This window comes from Crocodylus porosus, unplaced genomic scaffold, assembly GCF_001723895.1.
Source record: "Crocodylus porosus isolate Cpor-Errol unplaced genomic scaffold, CroPor_comp1, whole genome shotgun sequence".
NCBI lineage: Eukaryota > Metazoa > Chordata > Crocodylia > Crocodylidae > Crocodylus > Crocodylus porosus.
Genome location: NW_017728886.1, coordinates 109808648 through 109823311, shown reverse-complemented (window position 1 = coordinate 109823311; position 14664 = coordinate 109808648). Strand labels below are relative to the sequence as shown.

Sequence of the window (14664 nt, the reverse complement as noted above, 5' to 3'; positions counted from 1 at the left end):
ACCATGAAGTTCTCGTCTGCCCATTTGCTGAGCTTGTCCAGGTCAGCCTGGATCACCCGCCTATCTTCTGGCATGGATGCTTTGCCCCAAAGTTCCATACCTATTTGTAGTTTGGAGCTCCATAATCTTTCTATTATTTAGACACCGTGTAAGGTTCGTTTCCACTTGGATCTCAGACTCCGCTGAAGTTGCCTTCCACCAAGACGTTCCTTCAACCCTGCAAATGCAGTTACATCCAAGACAACTAACTTTCAAGCCACAGTGAAATGCAGACTCCACATACCAGTGTGAATTTCTGATACTATCTGAAGCAGGGATGTCAAAGATGCAGCCTGCAGGCCTGTAAGGCCATATGATCTGGCCCAGCCCACAGGTCTGGCCCACAATCCAATGCACCAGCCCTGCACACTGTATATGGAGCACAGGCTAGACCCCACACTGCATGCACTGCAGGCACTGCAGGGGGCTGGTCTGGGGTGCTGCATGAAGCCTACACCTTGGATCCTTGGTGCCATGTACAGTGCTGAGTCCAACCCACGTACCACATGACAGCTCGAGGACTGCAGGCATAGCAAGCCCCAGGGCCGGCACGCAGCACACACACATGTGGCCAGTACACGTGGCACAGGGAGCACACACTCCATGCAGCCCCACACTGGACCCAGATACAGAACACAGGACCAGTTGGCAGGGTGCCACAAGGTGAAAGCACCCTGTGCTGGCCCTGGGAGCCACATGCACAGCAAGCAGTGGGGCCAGCATATGGCACACAGAGCTAAGTCCAGCACTGCAGCTACTCCCCAGAGGACTGGTCCTGGTCCTGGTCCTGGTCCTGGTCCTGGTCCTGGTCCAGCCCACAGACCAGCTGAGGGACACTCATCTGACCTGTGGGGCTGAATGAGGTTGGCACACCTGACCTAGAGTTTGTCAACCAGATCATGCTGGGTGGCAACCATGTATAATATGAGGCTGGTTAAGCCACCATGACTACAGCTATGCATTCTGTGAAAATATGTGGTATCAATGCCAGCCTAAAAGGAAAAATACTAACTCGGTGGTACAAGAGAGAGTTCTATTGCTTGAGGTTTTATCCTATGGGCATAAAAGCTTCTACAAGATGCAGATTCCATGGTTCGTCACTATCCTCTAGGAATGACACAATTCCCAGTCTCACACATTTCATTGTTGACCTGTTCCTTCAGCCTCCTAATATCCAGAACAATGCCCCCATCCTTATTACTGGGGAATTAGATTTTCTTCCCCCTTTTGCTCCTGGCAATAGCAGCTCACAGAGTTCTCTATCCAGGCGGATTTAGATTTCCTGCAGCTCTTTACCTCTTCCTAGGAAAAACCCAGTAACATTCATGAGAGCAAGGGAATGACATCCTGAAGGTTCATTTCATCACCTATACCTGTACTCTCAGAACTCACACATACATGACAAAATTATTAGAGACAAAAATCTCCTAGTCAGTACTGAATCCAGTTATCTGACATGTTTCTGAAAGTGGTTGGTATTGTCTGGTCAAATACTCTGAGGTTTAAAATACCCTTGTAGAAATGAGGCTTATGCCACCTTCTCCATCCTTTCGTCTTTGCCCCCACATCTGCTTCCCTTCTTGCATTCAGCTGAGTTGGGTGAGGACTTAGGGACATTGCAGGCGGAAAAAAAATGCACAGCAATACTCTAGACCAGGGTCCCATGAAGTCTGGCCCCAGCAGTGCTGGCAGGACGTACAGTTAGGCGAGGAGTTGCTCCAGGGGGTGGGGCTGGGGCCAGGGCCGGGGCCTGGGCCAGGATCTCGTAGCAGTGACAGTGTGGTCCAGAGCTGGGGCAGAGCTGCAATCTGCTGCCCTATGCCCCCGGCACCTCTTTTTCCCTTCCCAGATCCAGGGTACTACTGGGGTCTCCATGGAAACTGGCCACAGCGACACAGGCAGGGACTGCTGGGAAATGGAGTCCGCCACCGGACTGATCTGGCCCACAGGCCACATTTTGCCCACCCTTGCTCTAGACAGTGTCATGGCCATCTCCACAAGAAGCAAGAGACAGAAAAGCACTTAGACAATGCGTTTTGTGCTAAAAAATCTTAACTTCTAAAGCACAGGGTTTGATCCCAGTACAAAACACATTCCAATTGCAACTACAGATCTCACAATTGAATCTGGAGTGATAAATCAACTGCACCATCTGTAACCCTTGGATTTAATACTTGGGGAAAAAGGATACCTGCTCTTGTCAACTTAAACCTCACTGCTGGATTTTTAGAAAACTGCCTATCTAGACCAAGATTTTCTTAAATATAGGTGGAAAGTTTGATTCCTAATTCCTGATTTATGCCCCAATTCTGCAATGAACTCCACATGTGTATAAAAGTTCACGTATACAGTGCTTATTAAAATATGAGCAGCCTAAACATGTAGCTTGATTGTCAAATGTTGAAGTTAAAGGAAACCACTGAGTTCTTGGTTTTGTAAGAACTGAGTCACAGGCAGTCTATAGCAGCAAGGAGGTTGACAACTACTGTACTTGAGTCAGAGGGTAATCCAAACCAGGGCCCAAGGCTGCCCAAGAGGGTCAAAGCCAGAGTCAAAGCCAAAATCCTAGCCAGAAAGCAAAATCCATATCCATGGTCAAGGTAGTACCAGAAGTTGGGAGCCAAAGAATCTAGGACACCCAAACAGGAGCAAAGGAACAGGTTGAGTGTGTATAAGGACCCAGGGCTGGACCTAATGATCTTGCAAGGTTTCTTCCAGCCTCTTACAATCTATGAATCTATGAAAAGTACAGCTACGACAGATTGTAAAGTACTTATTCCATAGTGCTTTGGGGCATACTAGGTCCAACCTACTCTGCAGCCAGTGAGCTTGTCAATTGTCTTCCAACAGGTTTTTGAAAAAGCAGGCCATTTGTTCAAACATCAGAATAAGAGATTTAGGGCCCTGTTCTAAGATTCAGTGCTGTTTTTCAAAACTTTGGTACAAGTGTATCTGTCACACAAAGACCTGTTGATACCAAGCTTTTACCAATATTCCAACTGATTTGATCTTCAAAATAGTTTTAGAAACCTTCTGTTTTCCAAAATTACCCCTTTTGCTTTTTCACTCTCCTTCATTTTATTTTTGGAGGCCAATTTTAACATTCAGCATCGCTAACAGCAGCAACAACAATAATATACTAATAAATACAACAAAATAGAATAAATAGTAGTCATTTCCTTTGTAAATCCCACCTGGCAAAAGCTTTCAGAGTACTGGACCAGAATCACAAAAACAATTTCTCCTTTATTAAAAACAGCTTTGTGAACTGTAGGCAGATCTTGATCGGCCACGTACAACTTATTTTCAGAGACATGATGAAAAGGAGTGAGGTGAAAACTCTGCTGGTGGAAAGAGCACGCTGACTTGATAACACATATGGGATTGGATGCAAACTGATATTACATTCTGATAATCCCAGTGCCATTGTACTTTTCAGAAAAAATGCTGGTGCCATAATACCATGGGCAAGCATAGCCTTATTAGCAAAACAAGATAGCTTTCTTACTGCTCGTCACACTGGGCCAGAGGTATAGGAAAGCAAGATTTGATTATGAAACTGGAAAAAAAACCCTGTCCACCTAACTATTGTGTCCCCTTCTATTTCACTGTCTCAAGTTACAACAAGGGAATTTAGGTTAGATCTTGGGAAAAACTCTGAGAGTAGTAAAACACTGCAACAGGCTACCCAGAGAGGTTGTGGAATCTGCCTCCTGAGAGGTTTTTAAGACCCAACTAGACAATGTCTTGGGGATGGGGATGGGGATGGGGATGGTCCTGCATGGAGCAGGGGGCTGGACTTGATTCTTTCCTGAGGTCACTTCCAGCCCTAACTTTCTATGCCTCTATTTTGCTGCCTAGCGAAGGAGAAATTCTTGCTGTTTGCTCATTGTGTGCCCCGCTCCCAAACTCTACATCCTTTTACAGCAAAAAAACACATGTAACCCCACCATTACCAAAAAGCCCCCTGCCACATTTTTAAAAATGAAATCTTCATATTTTCCCAAGCAGGAAGCAACTGTGACCACCTGAAACCTGCGATCCTGCTCCTGCCTTTGTTTCAAGGTAATTTGCATCATCACAGATCATCACAGGATGCGAGAGGCTTCATACGGGTACGAACTGACTGCCCAGAGGAGTTTTCCCATCTATGGACACCTCTGTGAAATCCTATGAAGTACAGACTTTCATTTCTACCCAGGAGAACTTTACAATCTTTTCTCTGATGCCTAATGAAGGGTGTTTGTGCCTGAAAGATTGCAATTAAAGACTTTTTTTTTGCAAAAATCTTGTTGGAGTAATAAAAGAGATCACCTCTACTATGAGTCCTGACTGCCTTTTCCTCTAGACCAATACGGCTACAACATGGATACCTGACACATGGAAGATATTGAATTTTAGCCATTTTTTAAAATGAAATCTTCATTTTCCCATGCAGGAAGCAACCGTGACCACCTGAACCCTGAGATCCAAGTCCTGCCTTTGTTTCAAGGTAATTTGCATCATCACAGACATTCACAGGAGGTAAGAGGATCCATGCCAGCTATGAACTGCCTGCCCAGAGGAGGTTTCCATCTACAGAGGAAACACCATGTAGCTGGGTCCAAGTGTTCCCGGGGATAACTGTTCTTCTGGCGTGGTTTAGTGTTGGGGCTTAAAGCCCACTTTATGGAAATGGAAGTCTCCTCCCTAGCTTGCTTCTGCGACCATAGGGCTGAGGGCAGGAGAAACTTGGGGACCTCCAAACTTCAAGCCTCCAGGCTTGGGCCTTCACATCGGATGCCTGCCAAAAGACTTTGGAAATATCTGAAACCCCCAGTTGGGGTTGGGGGATGTTTGCCGGTTGTAGGGCATGGTTCTGGACTGACTTACGGGTTTGGACTTGATTTGGCTTAGATGATGAATCATTTCTTGAAAAGAAATAAAATAAAAATTTATCCATTCCTCTGTGAAATCCTAGCAAATATGAACTTTCCTTTCTGCCCAGGAGAACTTTTACAAGGTTATCTCTGACGCCTGATGTTTGTGCCCGAAAGCTTGCAATCCAAGAATAAATATGTATATACGTGTGTGTGTATTTATTTGTTTACTGGCAAAAAACCCTGTTGGTCTAATATGACAGCATCTCTACAACGACTCCCGATTGCCTTTTTTCTCTAGATCATGAAGTCCCTTGAAACTCTTCCCTTACACCCCCTCCTGCAGGCCTTGCAAAGAATGGAAAGAGCTCTCCGGTAAAAGGGACCTGAGAAGGGAAAGCCCACGACTCCTGCCCTGCTCCCCCAGCAAAATTGAGTTTCTCCCCTTTTCCCTCCCTGCTGTCAGAGGCAGAGCAGGCGCCCGAGCGGAAGCGGTGGCGCGGCCCCCGTCCCGCCTGAGCGCGCTGCAGAGCGGAGCTGAGGCGCGCCCGGCCCGACCCCGGCCCGGCCCGGCCCCGCCCGGGGCTACCTCGGAGCCGGCGGAAGTCCCGCTGCCAACTGTCCCGCGCGCCGTAGCGGGCCCCCGGCGGGCACCTGCTCTGGAAGGCCTGGAAGGACAGCAGCTTTTCCTCCGGCCCCCGCCCGGTCCCGGCCATGCTGCCCCACTGGCTCGCCCCGGCGGCCCGGCCCGAGTACCTCCTCCCGGCTCCTTCCCCCGCCCCGCACGGCGCAAGCCCTGCCCCGTCCGGGACGCTGAGGCTCGGGGGCAGCCGCGCCGCGCTCCTGTGTGCCCGCTCCGCGGAGGGCGCGCGCTAAACGGGCACCGGGTCCTGGCCCAGGGCTCCTCGCGCGGCTCCTTGGCCCGGCGAAACCGGCCCCCGAAGCCTACAAGCTGTTGAAATGGCTTCTTGGAGTGGGTGATTTTCAAATCTTACAGGGGATTCTCTCTCTTCTGAGCCCCCCCGTAACTCCTCTGCCCTGTAGCCCTCTTCTCTGATTCTTAGTTGCTCAAGGCAATTTCTCTCACTTTCAGTGCTCTGCCCCTGGGACTTGCTCTTCCGCCCTGGAGCGCACTTAGGGATGTGTGTTTTCACTGCAAAGGATGTTGTTTCCGGCATCCTAGATGAGGCGAAGTGTGAAGGTGATAGAGCCCGGTTGTAGTTGTAGAAGCAGATGTCTGGGGGTGGAGAGAAGCTGTCACGCTGCCAGGTTTAGCTTTAGTAGAGCTTTTGCAGGGCAAGTTGTATAGCTACTCCAGTAAAACAACAGGACTGGTACTACTAGTAGTAACAATAATGCATTACTAATAATAGTAATAATAATGCGTAACAACTGCTTCAACCACAGAAACTACAGGTTTCCCTTACCAACCACTGGGCTTAGGTTCCTGAAAGTTCCCGTGCTTGGAAAAAACATGGTTGGCAAGTCAAAAGGCTTATGGGAAAAATGCCAGGTTGATGCGCAGCCGTGGAAAACCGTGGTTACTCAAAACTGTATACCGTGGTAGACAACATGGTATATAGAATATTAAGCGTGGATGCTCAGTACTGTGGTTGGGAAAACCATGGTTGGCAAGGGAAACCTGTATTCACTTTTTAGAGTTCAGTAATGCTTATGCAGGCTAGAGTGTACCATTTTACCAGACCTGGCTGTTCTCAGATTAGCAATGCTTTCCACTTGGTATGGCACAATTCCTCCTCCCCACCCCCCTTAATTTCTTTGGGCCTGGTTTACATGAACATAACTAAACAGAAACAATTCACCTAAGTTCTACCTTTGCTCAGCGGGATTTTCCTAGCAGTCCTTTCTTTTAGGGTTGCAAGCTTAGCTTTCAAATGTCTTGGAGCCCTGGTGCTAGGTTTCCAGAATCCATACCCCACTGCGCTCCCCAAAGACAATACAACACTTGCTTTCTTGATAGTAAACAAACAGATGACTTGCTTATTAAGTCACTTAACAAAAATATCATATGTTTCTTACAAGTATATAAATGAACTACTACATAGCTGTTGGTGCAGACCAAACATGACAATAAGAGATCTACTTTGGGGAGCTATCTCTGTATGAGGGAATAATGATTCTCCCCCTCCCTCCCCCTGCCCTAACCTAGTGAACCACTGTGGATTTTTGAACCCTGTGACACTCCTCTTACAAAACACACTGTTGACGGCTGCGGTCTTTTGGCCATCTAGCATCTTATTCAGCCACCAGCCTGCACTTACATTTCCAACCCATCCTATGTAAGGTTAGGTTATGGTGAAGTGCGGTTGCTGTTCAGGAAAGCTCATGTGCCAAGCACTGCACAGAAAAGTTCTTGCTCTGTAGTATAAAATTTAACTGCCCACCTTCCCTCTCCTAAAAGTGTAGCTACTGAGGGAAGAATTTAACTAGACCACTGAGTTGATTTTATCTGAGGGAAGAAAATCTGTGCACTAGAGAAAATTTTATTTAACAAGAACATCTCTGTTGGCAACCACTAGTGCACATACCTTCATCTGTAGTGAGTAATAGCTAAAATAACCCTATTTCCCATTTAAAAAACAAGTATACAGGTCACACTGGCTCGTCCCAGAACTTTCAATGGGATTTATAGTCCTAAGTACACCGATAGTACACCGGCTAAGATGCTTTGATATTTTACTTCATTGGTCAACAAAGAAGGATCAGATTGCCAGGAAAAATATTCAGTCAATGTCCATTTTATGAAGTATTTACAAAGAGAAACCAAGCAACATTTAAAATTGTAGGCATGGCATTTAAAATTAAATTCACAGCAATTGGCCCCACACTTTCAGAAAATTACAAGAGTTTTGCTCTATTTTTAGCATATTTTAAAACACAACCATGGCTACAGTGTTGCTCTCAGATGCCATCCTAAAACAAAAAATGTCTGTGTATTTGCATGAAGGTGCAATTTTACATATAGGTGCATGACTATGACTAAATACATGTATAGCATTCTGTGTTCTTTCTTAGGCTTCTGTGTCCCATCCCAGGGGTCAGTTTCCACCAAAAGCAGGGATTTGGATATCTCTGTGCCCATTCTAGCACTGTAAGACAGCATCCCCTGTCTCATTTTTGTTTCACTATCACCTACAAATTATTACCTCCACTCCGCCTCCCCCAACCTCCCAGACTTACACTTTCCATAAACCCACTGCAGTATCCAGGGCTGATGGATCAAATTGGTAAACTCAGCAATCACAATTCCAAAACAATACTCAAAGAGATCAATCTATGTTACAGAAATAAAATATGGGTATGTTTATATCAATTAAATGGTACATGTCTAGGTCTCAAAAATCTGTAAAGGTCATCAGAATCATACACAGGGAAAGGCATATTTATGGTGTTTACAGAAACATTTCCAGTGAAAGAACTGACTGAAACCTTTTTATTTTTTCTTTTGACAGAAAACTATTTTATATGTAATAGAAGTTTTAGAGGAAAAATGTGTTTACCTGCAAACCTAAAAACTTTCTGTTTATGTCAAGGACATTTTCATTTACTTTGTTCACAGGGAAAAATTCTTGGTTAACTCTAGTAAAATACTGAAGATGTGTACTGATGCCAGCATAGTTATGTAACTTTATATTGCCCAAAAGTCCTGATAAACTGCACCAGCCTATTCGCATATCAGTTTGCATGTTAGGCTATAAATATCACTTGGAACAAACTATACCTAAAGTCAATGCTACAGTAATGTAAATACAAGAAATGAGACACAGGGCACATCTACATGCAATGTTTTACTGCATAACAGATTAATCTGCTCAGTACAGCATCTCCATTTACATGTGCATGGCATTTACTGCACAGTAAATTCGTCTATTATGCAGTTAGCTAGTACCTGTAAACATCAGCAGGTGACCACAAGAGACTGGTGAGTTCTCTGTCCCCAGTCCTGGTCCTGCCCAGCTCCTGGCTCCCCCAGGAGTTAAGAGCTGATCAGCTCTGGGACGGGGTCACTCTCTGCCCTGGTCCCATCCCGCACTACCGGCAAGCCGCATGATGTGCAAATAATCCCCACCCAGCAGGGGACTTGCTAGCAGCTCCCCCAGAATCAGGACAGCTCCTGGTGAGATCCCTGCTGGGCAGGGAAGCCCCTCTGGGTACAGGGCTTACCGGCAGCTGTGTGTCCTAATTACACATGTAGATGTGCCCAGCAATTCTCAGCAGGTACCAGTATCAGTGACCTGGTTGACTATAAATTTGAGAGTGAATTTGAAGTTTGTGCCCTGGTTTGTGAAAGGATGCTAACTAGGAACCAGAATCCCCACTCTGCTTGCATGCATAGGAAAGGAAAATTAACATTGCAAGAGCAAAACCTGCATAAGACAAAGGGACATAATCCCCACAACATGCAGTGCATGATCAGGGTCAATATCTAGTTAGCTCACTATTTCTCAGGGACTTCAAATCAGTTACTTTGTAGACCACAACCTGCATTGCAGTCCACCAAACTTGAATGCCCTCCCTTACTACCCTGCTGGTCAAATGCGAACAGTATTTGGCTATATTAGAAATCCTTAAACAAACTATACAACCCCATAGCAAATGCACACAACCTTCTCAAAACTGGATCCTGTCCCTGTTTTCCTCCAGCAGTGAGGTTACAAATAGGAGCCATAATTAATAGCCTGCAAGAAACAGAGGCCACCCTATCTCTTTTTGCTGCTGTTTTTCTCTTCCATGTGTTTTGGTCAATTCTGTTATCGAGGAAGCAGGCTCAAGTTTCAACAATGAGAGCAAAAGCACCAGCTCCAATCTGACTCCCTTATCTTTTTTTCTGTCACCCAGGTTAAGTTATGATATCCCTAGTGCTATATTAAATATGGCAAAACTGCATAATCTCTCTGTTGCTAGAAAGGAAGTAAGGAATGTTGTAAAAAAGAAGACCGTACTTAATACTTTACATTGCAAATGTGTTACCCATCTTTATTTTCTTTCTCTCTGCATTTTTAATCAAAGCTTTAAAAGCCTTTTAATGATAACTGTTTGTCACGTGTGTATGGGTATGCATGCGTATATGACAGACTATAATTCTCTTATGCTTGCCCAGGTCATGAGCTTTTGTCCTTTGGTATCCACCACTTTCCAATTCAGTGATTATTCAACTGCATCATTCAGAACAAAGTCCAGAATAGAATTTTCTAACACAAAGGCAATAATCTAATGAGAGGAGGGTGAGCAGGGCACCAGGATGGCCCCCTCTCACCCCCAAGTCTTTCCCATGGCAGGGACATCCTTGAGCTACCTGGCTATAGAAGTTGGGCAGGCAATCCTCTCCCATGAAAGGGATTTGCCACAGGGTGCACAGTTCTACACCTGGCAGGGGAGGGGAACAAATTGGGCACCATGAGCGGCCCCAGGGAGCCCGCTGCCTGTACCCAGTAGCAGCAGCCCAGCCTGCGCTGCTACAATAGCAACTGCAACTGGAGTGGGGAGAGGCATGTGGATAAGACGCTTCTCTCTGTCTTCCCCACCTCCCCACTCATCCATTGGTCATATAATTCCCCCCACACCCTCCACTCTGCCCCTAGCACTGAAAGTAATGGCAAGACATCTGCACAAAGAGGTGGCTATAATAATCCCTGAATTTTGTGCTGGGTGACACACCTTTTCTATTTTAAAATTATCATCTGTAATGTTGTAAAACTCTAATGGCTATTTACAATGTTTAGAAACTCTAACCACGGGCTGAAGAACTGCTTCCTCACTCCCTTCCCTCCAAACCCTCCCTGCTGTCGAAGAGGTAAGGCTCATCCCAGGAACCATCTCAACCACCCAAAAGATAGAGAAGGACCCAACCACCTGCAGTTCCTGTAATGCTGGCAGGCCTCCCTGGACAGACACCATACTGGGATCCTTAAGGGCATCTGAGCATTTTGGATAGGACTGGCTATAAATCTAACAAATAAATAAACAAATAAGCAACCAATTAACTTTTGGTGCTTGCAGCATGACACCTCCAGCATTTACCTCTTAGAACAGAAGTTTCCCCATTATACCATGAGTTTTCCTTCTGCACATTATAGCTGAGTGGTTAATGAGTAACTGTTTTCTGGATATCACCCGTTACAAATAAGATCAGCTGATCATGTAAATGCAAGGGCAGATAAACTTAGATGGGTCAGTAGGTGGTGTTATATGGATTGTTATTCATGAGAAGAAAACTTTGAAAATAGCACCAAATTCAGGCATAGAAAGAAATGCTGCACATGCCTATGCAAACATACATACAAGCAAACACAGATAGAAACATGCACTGTGCCTTTGAAGATCTCTCAATTTTCTTTACAGCACTGAAAGCACAGGTGGCAGGAGCTCTTTCCCACATATCTAAAATGCAGCTTTGCTCTGAAGTTTTTAATATACAACTTGAATTGTGAATATTAATGAAGACATCTCTGAAGTCTGAGTTTCATGAAAATCTAAACAAAATACATTTAATCTCTGCTTTAAAAAAATCTACTAGCCAATCAAGAAACTGAAACAATGCCCTTGGCACCTTGAGATGACATTCCCAGGCAAATAATATATAATATTAATTATAAAAATGCATCTCTAAGTGTCCATTTTTAATTTAATAAATCCCAATTTTTAAATGTCCCTATTATTATTCAGAGGACACTTATAAATAACAAACACCATTGAACATAGGGATTTGTTCACAAAGAATTTGATAACTCAGAATGGGGATAGTATTGTAACAAAGCTTTTTTGTTCCAAATAGATTGGCCAGTTCTAATAACGTTACATGCAGAAATAGCTTGGTTATCAGAAAAAGTCTGACATACTTAGATGTGGTCATTTAGGTCAAAAGGATTACATAAGCTGTTCTACACTGTTTCACAACATCATTGGTAAACTAAGTCATTTCCCCAAATCTCCCACAATTGCTCTTGCAGTAGTACAGCACCAGTGATGCTAGGAAAGGTAGCAAAACTTTAGCTATAGGCAGTGGTGCTTGCTGGAGAGGACCAGGCAGGGGCTAGAGTTCCATTCCTAGGTCTATCACCAGCCTGCTATGTGATCAGGGACAAATCATTGCCCCTCTCTCTGCCTCAGTTCCCTTGGTTATAACATTCTTATAATGATAGTGACTTCTGAACAAGGCCAGGCAACGCAAGGCTTACTACACTAATGCAATGGTGGGGACCAGCACTGCCTCCCTTCCTTCTCAGGGCTAGGGACAGAAGTTTCACATAAACTGATTCAAGTCATCAGAAACTGGTTTAAACCTTTAACAGAACAGAAGCTCAATGCACATAAATACCAGCTTCAAAATGGTTGAAACTGGTTTAAGATAAACCTGGTTTAATGTAGTATCAGACTTAACTGATTTGCGTCAAGCCAGCTTATGAAACGCCTGTCCCAGACCTTCCTGGTTCAAGTTAAATCACAGTCCCCCAGCATTCTAGCATGCTTTCCAGCCCTGGGCTGGTCTGGGCTCTGCTGTCTGCTCCAGAAGAGACGGGTTTGCGGGGGGAGGGGACAAGGACTACCCCCTTCTCCCCCCACCTCCCTCAGCAAATCCAGCTGAGGTCTATGGCCAGAGAAAGGGGTTAAACTTCCCTTCCCCGAGTACAGAGCTGCCCCGCCCTCCTAAAAACTTACTGCTGGCTGCAACTGCAGACTACAAATCCCAGAGACACCTGGAAACAGGAAGAGGAAGTGATGAGCAACCCTGCAGAGTCCTGCTGCTGTGATTGTGGACTGCAAATCCAAGAGACCTCAGGGGCAGCAGGAAGAGGAAGTGAACACACAGCTCATGCTGGTTATGTGTGAGAGAGCTGTGCTTTAGCACCCCCTGGCTTCTGGCCTGACAAGCTGTCAGAGAGCAAGGCCTTGACAGCAGGCCCGGAGCAGATTCCAAGCAGTTTGAGGTTTGGAGTGTATGTGTGCACACTGATGAGCTGGGTGTGAGTGGGGTTTGCCCAAGCCCCTTGGTGCCAGGATCCCCTTTTGCAGCAGTTCAAACAAGACCAAAGGAGTGAAAACTCCAGTAAACAGTGTACTATCACTCACACTGTGGATTGCACCAATTGAACTTTCTGTGCTGGTGCTGCTGTACTGGTGGGAAATGAACTATTCAACAAAGCCTTAGTACAGATACAACCCAAGAGGGTAAATTAAAAAAGAATAAAAAATATTAAAAGCATTTTGTGGCAGAAAGCTCTCTTCCCACTCAAGCATCTGACAAAAGCATACTTCATCCAAAAGGCATCTCATGGGCACACTTTCAGTTCACTGTGAGACATGCCACATTCAGACAAACAGAACAAACTTCTCTCAAAATATGCCTACAACAGTCAACATCCTGTCATATTCTCCCTCACATGATGTCCCAAAACAAATAAAATGAAGAACATTTAGCACAGAGCACAACATTTCTGATCTAATTACAGACTTTTCTGAAATGTATTGGTGTTTGGAAGTAGGGTTTTTGTTCATGAGCATATTTGATTTACATTAATGAATTTTCATTAGAAACATTTGTATTTTATTGTAATTAATTTGAATGAAGATTACTGACATTGTAACTATCCTAGAAGAAAGATCATGGAGAAAGAATAATGAAGTCCACTCATGGGGCTCAGAATTTTTCTATTAGCATAACAGATTCACATGATGCTTCTGAATACTGGGCTTTGCAACTAGATCTCTGGCAGTTGCCTTTTGACTGTCATGTGTGCTGTCTGATACACCATGTGTTTAAAATTAGCACCAAACATTTTTTTTCTCGTATACAAGTCTGAGACTGTTCAGTCTGAATAACTGGTACAACCAGGCTAAGGGTTAAGAATCCCGCTTGTGGTTAAACCCTACATGATAGAAGTGATATTGCAGAATAGCTTTAAATTATATTGCTGACATAGCATGCAATTTCTGAACATTCGAAAAACAACATGGCTATTGTTTCATGATAAAGTCGATGTACAGTCCTCACATGCATAGTGATTATCATGTTAAGTAATGAACATGCTTATTTCTCCTTCAGATTCAGCTGTACAATTGCAAAAAGAAATCAGATGGCCTGTTGTAATTTTCCATCTATAACAAAAAAAAAATTAAAAACTCTTGAATGCTGTTCTACAGTTAGACCAGAAAAAGCAGACCTGGAACGTTAACGGCACTCATAAAAAGAGATTTTTTTTATACAAATCACAAGAAAATTCATCAGAATGTGCTGGCCTGAATCAAGTCAGTATGTCAAGTCAAGCCACTAACATGATTATCATTTGCCCATATACAGTTTATCAAAAAAAGAGTCCCTGTATCTCTTTTGTACTCCTTTCTTCCTGCCTTTACAGCTGGCTAATTAAATATGACTATAGAGCCCAACACTGTTGTCTGGACAGCTCGTGCTACTAACTCACAAAAAGGGGCAGGCTCAGAAGGGATCAAAATAATTTGGTGGTGTTTATAGATTGTTTTCTACAGCTGTCACTCAGGACATGCTCTCTTGTGTTCTGAGTGGTTGTCTGATACCAGCCCTTTTTGCCCTCTCTGTTTTTGCTGTTGATAGCAACTTCTTTTCTGCTTCATGCCATCTGGTCTCCCTGCTGCCTGTCCTATTCTTCTGTGTTCTGTCCCTTCAGCATCCTCTTGCCATTCCTTTGTGTTTGAGTTTGGCTAACCTACTCCTTCTTATCCCTAACCCAGAAATTTAGCCCCAGCCTCTTTCCCCAACAAATTTTGG

General features: G+C 44.6%; 1 protein-coding gene across 3 annotated transcripts in view; it reads right to left on the bottom strand.

Annotated features, from left to right (window-relative positions):
- The window catches only part of MOCOS (molybdenum cofactor sulfurase), a 405377-nt gene extending 399748 nt beyond the window's left edge, over positions 1-5629 (bottom strand). For all 3 annotated transcript variants that reach the window (XM_019540615.1, XM_019540606.1, XM_019540624.1), the window contains exon 1: positions 5488-5629. In XM_019540615.1, the coding sequence (XP_019396160.1) occupies positions 5488-5614 (127 nt within the window). In that variant the 5' untranslated portion in view covers positions 5615-5629. The remainder of the gene's footprint in view (positions 1-5487) is intronic.
- Between the last annotated feature and the right edge of the window lie 9035 nt (positions 5630-14664).